Source organism: Watersipora subatra, chromosome 4 (assembly GCF_963576615.1).
Source record: "Watersipora subatra chromosome 4, tzWatSuba1.1, whole genome shotgun sequence".
In the NCBI taxonomy this organism is placed as follows: domain Eukaryota; kingdom Metazoa; phylum Bryozoa; class Gymnolaemata; order Cheilostomatida; family Watersiporidae; genus Watersipora; species Watersipora subatra.
The window spans coordinates 64,802,859-64,821,413 of NC_088711.1; the positions used below are offsets into that span (position 1 = coordinate 64,802,859).

Below are 18,555 nucleotides of genomic sequence, written 5' to 3' on the forward strand. Positions count from 1 at the left end.
TTATACCGATTTATATAACTAAAACATTACTAAACGCTTTTCATTTACTCTTTACGTGTACTACCCCGTACTACCTACATTATCTGTATCAGCGAGTAATGTTACATATAATTTGTAGTTGTTTTCTCTTAGTCGTTGTGCTGTCTGGGCGAAATAGCTTTAACGTGAAGTCGGCAAGACGACGATAGCTCAAATCGTTACTGCCCCTGCTAGCGGTTCCATGCGTAAAGGAATAAAATTATTTTATACCAACGGATGAGCAAATTATATTTTTAGTGATATGGCTTGTTTAATTTGGTTGTTAGCTTTTCAATGTATTTTTTTGCGATTGATTGCTAGAAAGTTGACCGGTGCATTACATATAAACAGTATGTTTTGTTATTATTTTGTTATCGGTAATAAGATTCATAAGTCAGCTGAAAGGTAGGGAAAGCATCACTGAAGCTCGCAATAACTTGCAACTAGATACACTTGCTGACAGATGTGCCAAAATTAGACACGCACTATTAATGAGAATTTTATCAAGACAAGAAAAGCATATTCCTGAGCTGGAATATGATTGTACAGTATGGAATCCGAGTAAAAGACAGACAGTACATAACTTGGAAATGGTTCAAAACCGAGCAACACGATTCATAGCCAATCTTAAAGGTAGAGATAGTGTCAGCAACACCCGTGAAAAGCTAGGTTTATAATCGCTTGAATCCAGAAGAAGAAATCAGAGAGTAGCTTTACTGATGAAGATTCTATCACATGAAAGTAAGCATAATGTGCTAGCTTCTGCTTATGATGAGCTTACTACTGACAGAAGGATACTGCCATAATCACACGTGCTGTTGCCCGGGGTGAACCAACATCAATATATGCCGTGACTCGTCTCTGTCATAACATTTTCTTACCCAAAACTGTTAGAGACTTAAGACTTAAATCTCAGACTGAAACATAACTCAACCTAATGCTGGAATCTGGGTGAACCAAAGTATTAATCAAATTTTTACATCTGAGGCACTTTCTCAAGGCCCCTGGGGCTTATTACAAGTGTACTATTACTATCGAGTAAGTATACATCCCTGTCTAGTGCATACGACTAGTTGATGAATGTCAAACCGGACAGCGAAACACTAGAGCAGCTACAAAAGGATATCCACCAACAATGTACGCAAAAACATCGGTATATCACAACAGCTTCCTACCGAGAGCAGTTCGTGAACTAGAAACCAAGCTAACAAATCACAGCTAACACATGTATATAACACAGCTAGTTTACAAAATTTTAACCAACAATAACTTAGAACAGTATAATACATTATAAATTATAAGGCAAAAATTTTGATATACAAATGCTGGTTAAGGACTAAAATTATCTGAGGCGCACCACTTGATTTTACTCTAGTGCGTACTAATGAATAAGAGGTAATAGCTCAAACCAATAATAAACAAATCACTAGTCAGCCATTTTTTCATCTCGTCATAAAACAGATGCCTGCTGAGTAAGATGGTCTTGTTACATACGTGGTTTTTCATGGTACATGATTAGATTACCATGAATCAACGTTGTGGTCATTTGTTATTTTAGTTTTGTATTATGAAATGTTTTAAGAAATTAATATACAAGCATGTGTATTTATATAGCAACTAACCAAAGCTGTTGAGATGGGACCTAGATTTGGGCAAGTCGTTATTGGACCTCCAGGGTCTGGAAAGAGCACCTACTGCAAAGCAATAAAGGAACTGCTCGAAACTATGGGTATGTCTACTGATTTGTTGGTAATCCTTTCTATTGGTTACCAATTTATTTTATTATTATTATGACTAGGATTAGAATATGCTTAAGTCTGGCTATAATCTTTTGCAAGTTTGAATTTTATGCTGTGATGAAAATTTGGCTTCTAGAAGTGAGTGAATTTGTCATACTACTACAGACAAATTAAGTTATATTTTGCATTTAAGGCGGCCTTTTATTGAGCTTCGCTGTATTCTGTTTGCGTTTTAAGATACGTATGGAATATGAAACAATTACTATTTTTTCATGTAGCCATAAGGCTCTGTGCTCTGGATACAAGACTACAAAGGTTTCATTTATAGTCAACTGCTATGTCTAAAGATTGCTATGATGCTAGTAGGCCTACTACTTATCCGACTGTATATCTGGTGACTGTTAGATTGTCGTATTGCAGGGCGAAAGGTATCTATAATTAACTTGGACCCAGCTAATGACATATTACCCTACACATGCAGCGTTAATATCACAGACCTAGTAGCTGTTGGTGATGTGATGGACACACTCAACCTTGGACCAAATGGAGGGCTATTATATGCTATGGAATTCCTTGAAACCAACCTCGAGTGGCTATGTACGCAGCTTGACACTTTACCCTCAGAAGCCTATTTCTTATTCGACTGTCCAGGTCAGGTGGAACTCTACACGCACCACAACTCTGTAAAAAATATCATCGATCACTTGACAAGGAAGAAAGACTGCAGATTGGCAGCTGTTCATCTCGTTGACTCTCACTATTGTACTGATTCGTCCAAGTTCATAGCCGTCCTGCTGACAAGCCTGTCCACGATGCTGCAGCTGGAGCTGCCCCACATCAATGTTCTCTCCAAGGTTGATCTAATAGAGCAGTACGGCAAACTCGAGTTTAACTTTGATTTCTATACAGAAGTGCTGGATCTCTCTCAACTCTTAGATACACTTGACAAGGTGTGGTTAGTATTTATTATTACCTAATCAATTTGGAGTTATTTGCACCTGTAGCCCAGTAAAGCTAGTTTTTGGTTGACAGGCCTTGCAATGTAGCACTTGAGGTGGTTACATTTAGATAGTGGTTTTGCAATTTGAAACACATGGACTTTTACATGATTTTAGCTATCAGAAGTTGGGTGATTTTACAACTTTGCATTATATTCTGCTAACAGACCTAGGTTTTCAAGTTTATTTAATTTTATATAAGTTTATTTGAATTTTATTTGTGGTTTTTCAATAACATGAAGTTTAACTCCGCAGTAACACAAGTCTTTCCTAATGATTCTCAAGTAGGGTGGTAGATGAAACCTATTAATCTCCCGATACAAAGTTCTTTTGTTTTGATTCTAGAACAATCAGTGTATAAAAAAAGACAGTTTCCATGAGTGGACAAATCCAATTTATAAATTCAAGCTACCCAACTCAAGAAAATCATTTTGTTGTATCACAGGAGTTGATTCTATATTGCTTGACATAGTATTTGTAAAGTGATTGCTTATCACCTCTACTGACCTATTTATTTACAGACAGATATTGTACTGCCCAAATATATATCACTGAATGAGAAGATAATTGAAATGGTAGAAGATTATGGACTCGTTTCCTTTCACCCTTTTTCTATCAAAGTAAGTTCGGTTATTTTGCTAGTTAGACCATTCACATGGTTATTCTCATGGGAGTCTTTTTATCACGATTATTAATTTTAGGATGTTCAATAACTTATACATTACATCAGAATGTAAATATAACCAGTTTTATTAAAAGAGACAATAACTTGCAAGCTGTTAGTATGTTTGTCCTATCAAATCTTGGATTTTCATAGACTTTGAAATTACCTATATTTTTTTAAACAAATCTTTTTTATTCTGTAGAAATATATAACTTGGCCAGAGCTTTATTTTTGACATCTCAAACGTTTTTCTTTACCCTTGTGCTATATTATAATATAACTGTATATGCTGCAGTTTTTTGACAAAGAATTTAGTTCTTTGTTATTTTTCTGAAAAGGCATTCTTCTTGAAACGGTTAGGCTTTTGGTTTTCGCAAAATTGTTTCGATGACGCTATGCACTGTAGCAACTTAATTTTGGTCTCTTCAACAACAACAAAATTTGAAAATAAATTGACTGCCAAATGTGTTCATAGTCAAAATTTGACTTACATTAAATTACATTCACATTCAATGTGAATGAGGGTGTCTCTGCAGTTTATCAAGCAAGTGCATTTATACCAGGGGTGTCCAAACTTTTTGCAAAGGGGGCCAGATTTGGTGTGTTAAAAATTTAGGGGCCCAACCTTGGCGGACATTTTTTACATATAACAGCAATTAATTTAAATAAATTTCACCGAGCCAATTTGTGTTTTATAATTGCTTTTTGGTCTTAATTTCATCTGTCTTATGCATGTGTTTTGGTTCATTTGAAACATGCATATCAAAATTGCATTGACATTATAATTAACATTGAATATTCACTTTACTTTGCTTTTTGTAACGCTAACTTTTTTGTAACAGTCGAACAGAAGTGAACCCAAGTACAGTCGAATACCCAAGTACTCTTGGGTGCAAATTACATTTGAAACAAAGAAATATCTCACCATGGCAGTTTAATATTTATAGAATTTTTAAAGTTTTTGGCAATGCGTGTCAGTAGCCCTAGGCAGTCTGTTCAACGATCTGAAGTTTTTAAACTTTTATTAAATATAACTAAATGTTCTCATAATACAATGATATTTTGTAAAACACTAGTAAAAAGGTCGGACAACCCACAGCAAATGTCATCAAACAGAAAAAAAACAGTACTTCACCCTTATTCGGGCTAAAACTATAAAAGTTCGTACAATTTTGACAAACTCATAAAAGCATTTACAGTAGCATCATATAGGTACATTGAGCACATGTTCATCATCATTTCATTACTCAATTATATTAGAAAAATATAGTTAGTATCATAAAAAAATTTAATTTTTTTAATTTTGTATCGCAATTATTTATGACCTAACAACAAATTGGTCGTATCAACTTTTTCGCAATATTGTTTTAATAAAATTTGTTATTAAAATGAAGGAAGTAGGTAAAGATAATTGAAAATGTAACAAATGAAAGTGAAATTTCTGGTCTAACATTCTGTGCAAGACTTAATTTGATTTGTTTACGCTGTTACTTCGAAACAGATTTTTGTAAACAAAGCCATGTGAATGCCAGAAAACCGGTTGTTAGGGTTCAAAGGGTTAATTCTACAGGCGGGCTAGACGTTATTGATTTTTTGAGGGAGGCTGCGGGCCTGAGGAAAATTGACCATGGGCCGCATTTGTCGCGTATCTGATAGTATCCGTTAGTAATTATGCACCACAGCCCTTTGTTTTAAAATTTCACTTATGGTCTCTAGTTTCTCTGCTGGTTAATAGCGAGCAGTAGTAGCAGGAAAAATTGTCAGAAAACACATTGGTTTCTGTTAGCTAGCACCTTACAAAATGGTGTCCCGCTCTCCTAACACAACTACTACTTATATATGATTGAAGAGATGCTTAAAAATAAATGTTCTCTTTTATTGCTGAGAAAGTTTTGTCACGAAAGTTTAAATAGTTATAAAGAACTAGCAGAGTAACGGCTTTAATTGTTTGGGAGAAGAGTGAGCTGAGTTTGAGGCAAGTAAGAACCGCTGACGGGACCTGCAATCGTGAGTCAAATGAAAATTGACTATAGTCCTACGACCATTTTTTCTTTTAAACTGCAGTGATTTTCTCATCCATGTAAGCCACACTCTGCCCACTGCTGGCCAACTGGGCTCTGCACTTTGGTTAGCTATTGGGTACATGGAGTCTTTATCAATGATTTTCACAGTGTATTTTTTAGCAATTGTCTTACTTGATGAGAAAAATTCAAATTAAGTGTGCTTTTGTTATTAATACAATACATGTCAGTTTGTAGCTAGTTAATGGCTGAAATTTTTTTTGTGGACTATTTGTACTAATAATAATTTTATATTTAAGGTTGACTTGCAACAAAATTTACATTACAGTTATTTGGTACAAAAGATTCACCATTTCTTACTGTGCTGTGTTGTAGGTGCAAAATATGTGCAAATGTGATTACAATCTCTTAAAAGCTCAAAAACGAACAGTTCATCGCAGCCATCACGAAAACACCGTAAACCTTTCCAAAGCGGCTCAAATGGGACGTAGTTGAACATGATGACCTGTTTACACTTTCATGCAACCTCATTCGTCGAAATATTTTCTCAAATATACTTCACGCATTCAATAAAACCATGTCTATTGTCTTTATGCGTCTGTTTCATCATCATTGTAATGCTGTCACTTTTAACACTGATATCTCAAAACCTACCATAAAAATTTGTTTAATTTTTTAACCTTAGCTAGAAGAAGTGCATACCATCCTCTGATAAACATGACGAGCCTGTTAGTCACCTGTGATAGTTGAAAAATGCTGCAGAAATTATTCACGTTGTTTGGCATAAAGTATGTATGGGTCACATGATCAGATTACGACTAGATGATAAGACCAAGCCGAAACAAAATTGTAAAGTAGCGAGCATCTATATTTAATACGGGCTTTTCGGTAAAACCCAGTGTTTGTCATAAACTAGTGCTACGAGACATTTTATATTGAGCCTTTTATTGTTCTTTAATTTCACGTGATTACATCACATGTCAAAACAATAACCACATTGTTTGAGTACGTCATCGAAATAAAGAGATTCCAAACTACGGCGTTTTCGTGATGGCTGCGATTAACTGTTCGGTTTTGAGCTTTTATGAGCTTGTAATGACATTTCCACATATTTTGCACCTACAACACAGCAGAGTAAGGCATGGTGAATTTTTTGATACTAAATAACTGTAATTTGAATTTTGTTGCAAGTAAACCTCTAAGTAAATTTTAATTTCTTTATTGACCAGTTGATCAAACACCTCAGCAAGTCAATAAATATGACAACTGAGAAGGAGTTGCCTACTCCTGAGAACAAATTGTTACTTCATATGCTTGTTATAAATGTGCAGCCTTCAGATGTCTTTCCTGCTACTGTTGTTCAATCTAATTCTCTCTGCCTGCAGTTATTAGTTTGGTTTGTATTGTTTGATTACTTAAACGCTTTTGTTTTGTGTTCATTTACAGTAATTGTTTCCTATTTTATGTTCTGACCAAAACTTGCACTCTTCCAACTGTATTGAATAGTTGTCTATTTACCTCAGAACTGGGATTAAATGGTTTTTGAAGTTGGAGTTTATGCGGAATACATCTATTTATGGTGCATATTATAAATCATAGCACATACTGTAAGTTGGTTGCTACACAGAGGACGGATGCTTACCCCTCAGTGTTGCTGCCGTGTTGAGCTTATTGAGTCTGTTGACGAAACTAAACTGAGATTTCTCCACATGTTTTGCAGAGGCATATTGTGCTGTTTGCGCTGCGTAAAGGCTCCTGTGTAGCTATTATTGAAGACAATATTCTTTTCTCTAAGTGGTTTCTGCATTCTGGTAGTTCTTTTTACCCAACAAACTATTACAATGCTATGAAGCTTATTGTTAAGCATTATGTCATTACGTTATGTCATCATAAAACAATAAGAACAAGAAGACTTTTACCCAGGATTCCATTTATTCCTACTGATTATCTTTTCAATTTTCTTCTCTAAATCTCTTATATGGTGACCAGCAAGTCTCAAGGATAAAGTCTCAACTTCTACCATTTTTGAGTTTATTCTTTGTCAGCTGTCTGTGAGAAATCACTAGTAATTTTATATTCATGACCTAGAAGTTGGACCAAAAGTCTCTATTTGTCAACGTCATGGCATTCCTTGTTTAATCTTTGCTGTATTCACTGTCATATTTTATTATGAACAAATAATTGGTTTAATAATAATTTATAGCAGCTTCATTTTTAAAACAAATTTATTACGAATATGTGCATAACCTACAAGTATCTATTTCTTGGGCTTCGTTTTTCTCAAAACATTTTGAAAATATTGGTTCATTGGTCAATAAATAGATAAAATATATTTATATTCATCATATTTTAAAAGTGTTTTATTTTTGAAGGCGTACGATGTACAACCTTCAGTTTATAAGAATTATTGTGGGGTCAAATCATGTAGTACCTTTCTGCAACCTTTTGGACACTTTTTGACTTTATAAGGTTGCTTGTCACAAATCCCGTTTAAGCCTTTAATCACACCAGCAGGCTCTTTAAACAGATCAGTCACAGAAATCGCCTGGCTAATATTGTCTGGCTAAACTGCTTTCTAAACAGGCTAATTGCCATGGAAACACACTGGTCACTGTTATTGTTACAGAACCATGAAATGTTATAGAAATACATCAGTAATCACTTGACAAGGGAATATGTTGGTCTATAACGATGTAAGGATGGGTCAGTGACAGAGATCTCCTGGGCAGTAGTCTAGAGATCACCAGCTAGTCCTGTGGAATCAATAACTCACTGGCTTGCAAATTGAGTCAGTTTGTGTCTCTGTGTTTATCTATACGGTAATTTTGGTCTAGGATCTTTAAAAAGCCTCTTATCTTTTGCTCATCACAGGACTCAGGAAGTATGGGCAATGTACTAAAACAGATTGATAAAGCCACAGGCTACATTTATGGCAAGGCAGAAGATGATGCTATGAGACTGATGTACTCAGCGGATGCAGGCATGGACTGGGAGTCTATGGCAACAGTGAAGGGAGCGTAAGTTGTGATGGTTTCCTCAGATTCATTTAGGCGATTGTCTTTCGACGACTATATATTAGGCTAATAATTTACTATCGGGATGACAAGAAATACACCTTAATCACCTCGTATCTTGCAAAATTGGATTTGGCAATCAAATCCTTTGTTTTATGTCCGCTAACAGCTGACAGCGTGTGGGGCTCATGCTCACGCAACCCTGCGATAAAAAAAGAGATTCGTTTTAATTGTTTTAATATATTCACAGGGATGCAACTCTCAGAGTAAAATGCTACATGATGAGTTAATTTTCACATGTAAAATGGCAGCCTACTGACTGGTTATGGTCACAGAGGAGAGCTTAGCGAGTCCATTTAACTCATTTAACTCATGCAGGCAGTTAGAGACACGGTAATCCCTCGCTACTTTGCTGCTCACCTTGAGCGGTTTCACTACTTCGCGGTTAAAAATGTTCGGTAAAAAATAAAAGAAAATTAATTTAAAAAACATGAAAAAAAATGGAAATACATAAATATGCATACCTAAGATACATAAATCTCATAAATCATAAACATTTGACTTCTCACAACTAACCCAGTTAATCAAAAGTATGAATATTCCGACCAGATGAGGTCCAAACTACACCCGTACAATGTAAGTGCATTCTCTGGCATATTATACACTATGTTTCCATGATGCGCATAAAGCGCATCATGTGGGTTTGGAGTTGTGCTTCCGTGTGAATTAAGTGTTTCTATTGACATTCGCATGATGCAGATTGAAAAATGTGAGAAATTGTACGCTATAAATTGATAATTAGCCACACAGCTGGCGACGCAAATACATGAAACTCGATCGGGAAAGGATAACGGAAGTATTGAACATTGTTAAAATGGAATGGTGTGGTATTTTTGTGGGCATCATTCGCAAGTTCTGTTTTCATAATTCGCACGCAAGATGGATTCGATTAAGTTATACGAATCGCATTACTCGTTTAGCTTGCGGATTTATGTCTTAGCTGCGCTTAGCTATGCATTTCCATGATGCGGTCAACTTGGGGATTGGCTCAAATTTGGGAATCACATGCATCATGGAAACATGTTGATACTTGGACTGAAGTTGAAATGTAAACTGATATCAATCAAGATAACTTCAATTTACTTGCTTATTACATAGGAAATAATTACTATTTGTTTGAAAAGAAGATCAAGTGTTTTGGTTTAAAATTTTGACACACATATACACTCTAAAGATTAGTTTATATTTCATGGATTACTACATATCGTAGGAGACGACGACTCATTAACCACTAAAAGTGAGGGAATGCTGTCAATAGAAATGAAAGTCCTAAACACTCCTGATGACCAGGTTAATAACATGATACTTAGGATTTCTCTTCTCCTGTTTGAACGTATTTTTTTACTATCTTAATCTGTTTTACCGTCTCTTAATCACATGATGCTGAACAAAAACCAATATATCTTTAATGGAACAAAATTTTCTTAAATCTTCTCCATAATAAGAGGTCTGTCTGTCCGTCTGAAGCCACGTTAGAGTTTGGGATATAAGCGGTTGGGTCGTATGGAATCCGTACTCGCGATATTTAACCTAGGAACCCGTTCTACTAACACTTGCGCTCATTAATTGCCTTTCATGGTTTCATAATTATTGTGCATATAATTATTCTTTATCATCATCGTACATGATGATCTCTCACAGCACACTAGACTCAGTTTAATTTGAAAGGTCAAGTATTGATTGGGTTTCATCGTTCACATGAACGCAGCTTTGAGTTCACATAGTAACATACGATATATGCACTGCTGGCAAATACTCGCCAAGCTACCTTCAGGGACGGCTTCTTTATCTCCTCTGTGCAGATGACTAAATACTAGAAACAAGCAATTAATATTTTGAAATCGGGTGTCATTTTTAAATCGTAAAGGACCTTCATTACTAAATTTATTACCTCTCTATGGACTAATACAGTCACAGTGTTATCAACCTACATGATGGTAGGTTGATAAACCTACCATCATGTAGGTTTATCAACCTACATGATGGTAGGCTTATCAACCTACATTACATGATGGTAGGCTTATCAACCTATATGATGGTAGGTTTATCAACACTGATGTTTATCATGTAGGTCATGTTATCAACCTACATGATGGGTCTCAAAGCTTTTTGAAACAGCATAACTTAGAGTTTCATTCCAATACAGGTTATTTAATTATAATTGCAGTTAATGTAAATGAAAATTATTCAAATGATGTAATCACAGCATTTATTTAAATTCTGTATACATGCACATGATCTAGTCAGATATACGTCGGAGCCTTAATTTCAGGTTTTATTGCAGTAGACAAAACTAGTAAGTTTTTGCATGATGAAAATATTTTCAAATGCAGCATACAACAGGCAAGTGGCAGTGCAACTTGTCGTTCCTTCATGTTTGTTATTACCAAAGATTTGATTATTTTTCTTTGGATTTTCTATCGGAAACTCGTGGGAAATTTCGAACCCGCTGCTAGAAGTGCCCAACTTCTTATGAACATTTAGTTCATAAATTGACTTTAAAAGAACATTGTCATTTCTTGCTGAATTTTCTTCTTTATTGTTTTAGATCATTTGTGAAATAAAAGTATATTAACATCTATATAAGCGCACTTGCCTGATAGACTGCAGCGGCGCCCTCATTCACATTTGACTATGGATACATTTGGCAGTCTGTTTACTTTCAAAATGTTTGCTGTTGCGCTGACTAAATCGCGTCGCTGCAAAGTATACATGGACATTAAAACCATTTTTCTAAAACTAAAAGCCGATTTATTTCAGGAAGAATCCTCCTGCAATAGTTCCAGGCTGGGTGTTAGAGAGGTTTCTCTACACATATATGAAAATTGGGACGAATAAGGTTGCATGAAAGTGTAAACAGAAACCATCTACCACTGCTACGTCACATTTTAGCCGTTTTGGAAAGAGAATCCAAACTACGGCGGTCTTGTGTGGCTGCGATTAACTGTTAGCTTTTTTAGCTTTTAAGAGCTTGTAATCACATGTCCACATATTTGGCACCTACAACACAACAGAGTAAGACATGGTGAATCTTTTGATACCAAATAACTGTAATGTGAATTTTGTTGCAAGTCAACCTTTAATGCTTACATGCATCTAGAATGTAAGTAAAACTGATACCTTAAGCATACTGCAAGGTCCAGGTGAGGATATCACTCAAATTAACTCTTGATTTTTTTCAGGAGTTCAAAAGAAGAGCCAGGGTAGTACAAACGCTGTATGGTCATTCCATAGAGGCTGGTCGCTCCAGGAATAATCCTAAATGTGCTTCCTGCGATGTTTTACGTCTACTCTACATATTTGATACTTTAGTAGTCCTTCCTCTTGATGTGACAAGCCCATTACCTTATTGGGTTTGCTGTAGCCTTCAAGTTTAGCTAACCTTCAGTGAATTGTGTTAGTCTATTAGGAGTTGCTTTCTCATGTTCCTAACGCGGTGCAATAAACTTTATCCAAAATTCTTTGCTAAGATACTTTTCGCAGTTACTGCAACATGAAGTCTCTAAGTAATATTACAAAAAGGCAAGCTGCTTTGGATATGATATTCCTAAGGCATTCATGTATTCATTTGCTTGTCGGCATGTGTTGGGTTTTATAGGGAATATATTTCTCTCAGCTTTGCTTATCTTTTGGTTAATAAGCGGAGAGGCTTGAAATAAAACACTATTACATAATATTGTGTCAATTTTATATCGTGTTTCATGTATTACTAATGGTCTTCTAATTCAAGGATATGTACAATATTTAACTGTCTTTGGTGGTCAGCTCATATAGTGAATCCTGTTATCTCTGTTTAACTCGCGGCAAAAAATGTAATCCCGCTGAAACTGCTGTAATTTGTCACCATGGTCAACCTACAAAGGACACGCTGTGTAGCTATTCGGTCTAGAGAGGCAAAGATGAGGATGTGCTATAGTTCTGACTCATGTATTGCATCTGTTGACCTTCGGCGCAGGTAAATTCTCCGGAGCTAAAACAAAATGTGCGCTGCACCCTTCGTGCTGGATGTCAGTAAAGTGATAGTGTATACTATTTCTGACACGGCATTGTTTACATGAAGCCCTAGATATATCTATTAATAGGCTATCACTTTTATCCGTTTCACACTATGTATATGCGCTTGTGATGTTTGGTTATTACTTGATATCAATTTAATACACAGATGTGGCACCTGCCTTCGCCTGCCATGTTAATATCTTATCTTGCATCTTTCTATCTGTTAAAAACTTGCAGACCTGTGGTTTTTTACCTTCTACCTGTTAATTTTGGCTAAAATAACTGTCAATAACTGGTTACATTAACCATAATTCAGTTGTATAAAATAGACTATCTGTTCTTCTCTTCGATGCTGACACTGTAGGTGGTTGAAAGCTCCTGGAGCAGTTGGTAGGCTGCAGACATCAGCAACTAGATATAGTGATATTCTGATGAACTAACTGGCAGAGCTATGAACCAGCAATGATTCGTGAAAAGCAGAAGAATATGTCTTACTGGAATTTTTCACCGATGTTTACCTTTTGCATTACTTGAGCACTATCAGTAAAACTTGCCTCAATGGTTTCTGCGCTGCTCTAACAGAGATTCAGTTAATTCATCAGATGGGTTGTCATAAAGAATTTTAGATTATTATACCTGATTTATAGCATATTTTTGGATATTATGGTGGAATTTATGTTGCGTTAAGTATTATATTATGTAAGAAGGAAAATCTTGTATTAATCAACATGCCTCACAGCCATTCTATGGTTTCCTTCGATCCATTAAAATTTCCTACGTACATATTTAATGACTAAAATTTGTCAAACGGCAGAGATACTGGTCGGTCTCGTGTTAAACATGGAAGGAGAGGAGATTGTATCATAATCTAATGCCAGCACCTGGCTAATTCCTCGCTCCCACGATAATCGCTGTAAGCGATTGGGTCCATAACATGTACTCTTTCCTTTATAGCCCTCGAATAGGATACAGCTGTTCATATGTCGATTTATACACTATATATAATTAGCATGTAGTAATATGCATGCTTATCATTTACCCTTGTAAATTAACTAAAATATTTTCATTAGTAGTTGTTGTCTACTGTAAAGATTATCCAAATCTTTAATGTGTAACTCGTAATGTTTAAATGTTCGTAAAAAAAGTTAGTTATTTTTTACTGTTATAATTCGTATTGCCATTGAGTTTATACAAATTCATATTATCAGTAAAAAATTATGATGCAAAAATTTAAATAGTTTGATTACGACTTAACTATCGCAATAACCACAAGAGTAACATTTGAGACAGATTCATTCTTGTTCAAAGAGATGACAAGACTATTCTAATTAACCTTGGTCATTATTTTAATTTAATTAGCTCGTTATAATTAGTAATTATTGTTGTCCCACATTGTAAAAAGTTCTACGGAATTATAATATGTGAGTTGAACTTGAGTTAAAAGCCAATCACTTGCTCAGTGTATTGTGCTGGTGTATAACTGTTCAATCACCCGCTCAATAACTGTTCAATCACCCAATTATTCGAATATAAATTATGCTAAAGAACAGCGCTGATCTACTGTATATTAGAAGCAATTATTTCCATTAATATTACTTCTTTTTTAAAATCTTTTAATTTCATTTGAGCTACAACTTCAAACTCGAACATATAAAGAACTTTGTTAGCACTGCTTCACAAACCACTTTTAAAGCAGCTATGAATCTGATAGCATATATATTACTTTGTAAATATATTTACTTTATATATATATATAAATAATACAGTATATGTAGTCTACACTGTACAGTGCTCAATAATTGAGTCAATCAGAGCTGGGTATAAAGTTTATTAAAAACTACAGGTTAGAATCATTACTACTAATTGATACCAATCTTCAGATAAATGTACATGTAGATCCTGCAGAGTAAATTTCCATCAGAACACAAATTACACAAAATCTTCAAAAAGAAAACCTCTAGAGTTACGTTATAGCTGTACTTCAAACATCGACCACATGAGCAAGCACTATTGTAACCACCCAACATCAATGGGAAATGCAACTGCAAAAATCGAGAAAATTGCCCTCTAAATGGAGAATGCCTTTCGAACTGTATAGCATATCAATAGTATTAAGCCCATAACTTTATAAAGTAATTTTATAGCTTGTACATTATACATTTTAGTCATTCTATCTGAAGATTGCAACGCGATTGCGTGAAACTAATAGTAGTAATGATTTTAACCTGTAGTTTTTAACAAACTTTATAAAGTAATGTAATTTTGTAGTTTTATATATGTATCATTTTATATATATATAAAGTGATATATATATAAAGTAATGTAATTTTATATTTGTAGGCCTATTACTTTATATATATTTACTTTATTTAGTATAAATCAAGTGTCCTCAAGTCTTCAATGAGGTTTTCCTATAGGGTAAAAATAAAAAGTTATTTAGTTTGTAAATTTAAATAACTTTGTAGTTTCAGATTATGCTCAGATAGTATATTATGACAAATACTAGAATGAAGTATTTCCTTTTTAATATTATGACATCACCTGTAGCCAAATCCTAGCTGGAGATTATGTACATCACCTGTAGCCAACTCCTAGCTGGAGATTATGTACATCACCTGTAGCCAACTCCTAGCTCGTGATTATGTACATCACCTGTAGCCAACTCCTAGCTGGTGATTATGTACATCACCTGTAGCCAACTCCTAGCTCGTGGTTATGTACATCACCTGTAGCCAACTCCTAGCTGGTGATTGTGTACATCACCTGTAGCCAACTCCTAGCTGGTGATTATGTACATCACCTGTAGCCAACTCCTAGCTGGTGATTATGTACATCACCTGTAGCCAACTCCTAGCTGGTGATTATGTACATCACCTGTAGCCAACTCCTAGCTGGTGATTATGTACATCACCTGTAGCCAACTCCTAGCTGGTGATTGTGTACATCACCTGTAGCCAACTCCTAGCTGGTGATTATGTACATCACCTGTAGCCAACTCCTAGCTGGAGATTATGTACATCACCTGTAGCCAACTCCTAGCTGGTGATTATGTACATTACCTGTAGCCAACTCCTAGCTGGTGATTATGTACATTACCTGTAGCCAACTCCTAGCTGGTGATTATGTACATCACCTGTAGCCAACTCCTAGCTGGTGATTATGTACATCACCTGTAGCCAACTCCTAGCTGGTGATTGTGACATCACCTGTAGCCAACTCCCAGCTGGTGATTATGTACATCAGTTGTAAATGAGTATAGCAGAGAACGTAAGTCTTAACTTTGTGCGACCTTTTGACTTCTGCAACCCAAGCTGACAATTGTTATCTAGAGACTTTTTAGTTAGGCCGATGAGGTTGTGTAAGATATCTTGTTGCGAGTTTTTGATGTCTGCTAAATTGCATTATCTCGTACTTATCCAACTAGACAAATGTAGAATTGCAATAACGATTTTTTTTAGCGATTACTTGCAACCCTGTGTTATTGGTAAATTGGCATATCTATAATATATCAAACCTTGAGTTAGGTCTGTTAGAAGGTGCAGCTTGCTCACTAGTCGTCTAGTGACACCCCCTGTATCTCTCAAGTTGAACTTGTCACAGACGTCAAACTGATGAGCAAAGGCAATCATTCATGTAAATCATTGATGTAGTTTGCTGAGTGGAAAATAAGCATAGTTTTTAAAAAGAACTGCATCCTGTACAACAAATAAATAATAGCTTTAATATAGACATATTGAGACTAAAGTCTAAATTTTATATATAACAAAACTTGTCATGTTGACAGTCTAATTATTTTAAAAAATATTTTGGTTAAAGTGTTCTCAAAAGTAGTTGAAATTTATTTATTTTTGCATAGATTTATATCTCCGTGTCTACAAAAGATATTATCGAGGTGTTTAAAGATTTGCAAAGTTATGTGACCGAGAGCATGCTTTCGGCTGAACGGCAGATGCTGCCTATCAAATTTTTTCTGTTGACCCTTTGTATAAGTGCCAACTGACAGATTTTGCTGCTTAAACTATTATTACACCACACTATTACTACACCACATTGCAACTGAACTATAGCTGTACCTTAACAATGGTGTAGGTAAGTGCTGAAGCAATATATTTCTATTGCTATTTTATAACCTTGACCCTTTTGTTTAGAGATATTAGGCTATTAAGTATAATAGCTTTCTTATCAGCCAGCGTAAACTCTACTGGGAACTCACTTCACCAACTGACTTCAAATTATTTACTCAAAAGAACTACAGCTTTTGAGAGAAACTCTCTAAGTACTTGATAAGCTAAGAGCTACTGACGCGTATCTGGCATGTAATTTTTCTTATTTGCATGTCGAATGTATGTTTATGCTTGTATATTTTGTATAAACATGTTTTATGGGTGTAAGTTTAGACACGCTCAAATAATCATAGACCAGATATTACCCTACATTTCCGTGGAGCATCACCAGACCTTTTTGTTAATGGAAAAGCTATATAAACCATATTTCCTCATATTAGACAGGTAAAATATTTAATTTATCAAATACTTCAAATCTGAATAATATTTTACTCGAAAAATGTGAAAAATAAAAGTGTGCTAACTTTTGTCACGCTTGCTATTCAATCGCGAGTTTTAGCAGGAAATATTTCATTCTTTCAGTAAGCTAGTTTTTCCACATTTCCGCAAACACAAACTTCAAAAATCTTTAAAAACATAAAAACAAAACATCTGTTCTCTGTTTATAGTATGAAATAATACATTACATGATGTAACTTGATAATTCCATAATACTAATGTGATGCAATATGAAAATACTGTAAGCATATAATAACACATCTATGAAATATAATTAATCGATTACATCATACTAAAGTATGATAATAATTTTTATAAGTAAAATCACTACGTAACTAGACATTTAGAGTAGGTTTGTGGGTCGTGAAATCTGGTCGTTATTCTTGCCTTGTAATAGACATGAATATATACATTTTTGAAAAGCCATAGATAAACTATGTTTAATTTAGTTCTGGGAATATATGTATGGAATATTCTTATCAAATGATATTTAACCCAATAAAGTTGTTATTAAAATAGATGAAAAATATATAAATTATTTCCTAACTCTTGTTAACAGAAGTGGGGTGGTACGCTAAGGTCTCCTATAGGCCTATATAAATATACAGTATATATATTCATATATATATATACTGCATATATATACACGCATATTAAATATATATATTATATTGAATATATATTCAATATAATATATGTAATTAATATAATATAATTAATATATTTATTAATGCATATGCATGTATTAATACATAGATATGTGTTAATACATTAATATATATATAAATATATGCATATATTAATATAAGTACATATAAGTATATTAATATATGCATATATTAATATAATATAAGTATATATATATATATATATATATATTATGTAAGATATAAGATAGTAAGATGATAGTTTAAGTTCAGTTTAACACAATTTTATTACTAGTAGCTTCATATTGCAAAGCAATAATCATCAGATAAAATTGCTAAGACTAAAAGTGTTAGCGATTATTAAAGCTAATTATAAAAGCGTCGTGTATATAAAGGTTGAAATAGAAGCATAGTTGTTAAAATACCTGAAAACATTGCTGATAAGTAGGATTAAAATTAGCAAGCATTGCGATGATTTACAATGTAATGAGACAAAGCTTAACAATTTAGGTATTAAAACTTTAAACTCTGCAAGTTGAATATATTTAAACTAGACACTTTTTGACTAAATTTTTCTCGTTTAATTTATATATATATATATATAAATTTATAGATATATTACCATAATATGATGCATGTATAATTTAGATAAGATACAAGACAATCCATATTACATGTATTTATAATCTTCTGGTAAAGGACTATCGGAGTCAACAAAGGCTTTAACGTCACTCTGATTTTCTCCACTATTTTCTTCTATCATGTCATCGCCACGCCTTGCTGAGTACATCGCAACCATTTGACTCGTAAAGTTATTGGTAGCGGATAGGTCGGAC

At 34.4% G+C, this 18,555-nt stretch overlaps 1 protein-coding gene across 1 annotated transcript; it reads left to right on the forward strand.

The window, feature by feature from the left end:
- The first annotated feature begins 1,637 nt into the window (after positions 1-1,637).
- LOC137393236 (GPN-loop GTPase 2-like) lies at positions 1,638-12,684 on the forward strand. Its single transcript, XM_068079693.1, has 5 exons — positions 1,638-1,747; positions 2,178-2,707; positions 3,277-3,375; positions 8,312-8,457; positions 11,697-12,684. The coding sequence occupies exons 1-5, from the start codon at positions 1,654-1,656 to the stop codon at positions 11,719-11,721; spliced, it is 894 nt and encodes a 297-aa protein (XP_067935794.1). The 5' UTR covers positions 1,638-1,653; the 3' UTR covers positions 11,722-12,684.
- The last annotated feature ends 5,871 nt before the right edge of the window (positions 12,685-18,555 follow it).

Bases quoted from the DNA above. Each gene is read 5' to 3' on its own strand.
- LOC137393236 (XM_068079693.1), top strand. From the start codon at position 1,654: ATGGGACCTAGATTTGGGCAAGTCGTTATTGGACCTCCAGGGTCTGGA. The intron at 2,708-3,276 runs GTGTGGTTAGTA...ATTTATTTACAG, and splicing joins TCTTAGATACACTTGACAAG to ACAGATATTGTACTGCCCAA. The intron at 8,458-11,696 runs GTAAGTTGTGAT...GATTTTTTTCAG, and splicing joins ATGGCAACAGTGAAGGGAGC to GAGTTCAAAAGAAGAGCCAG.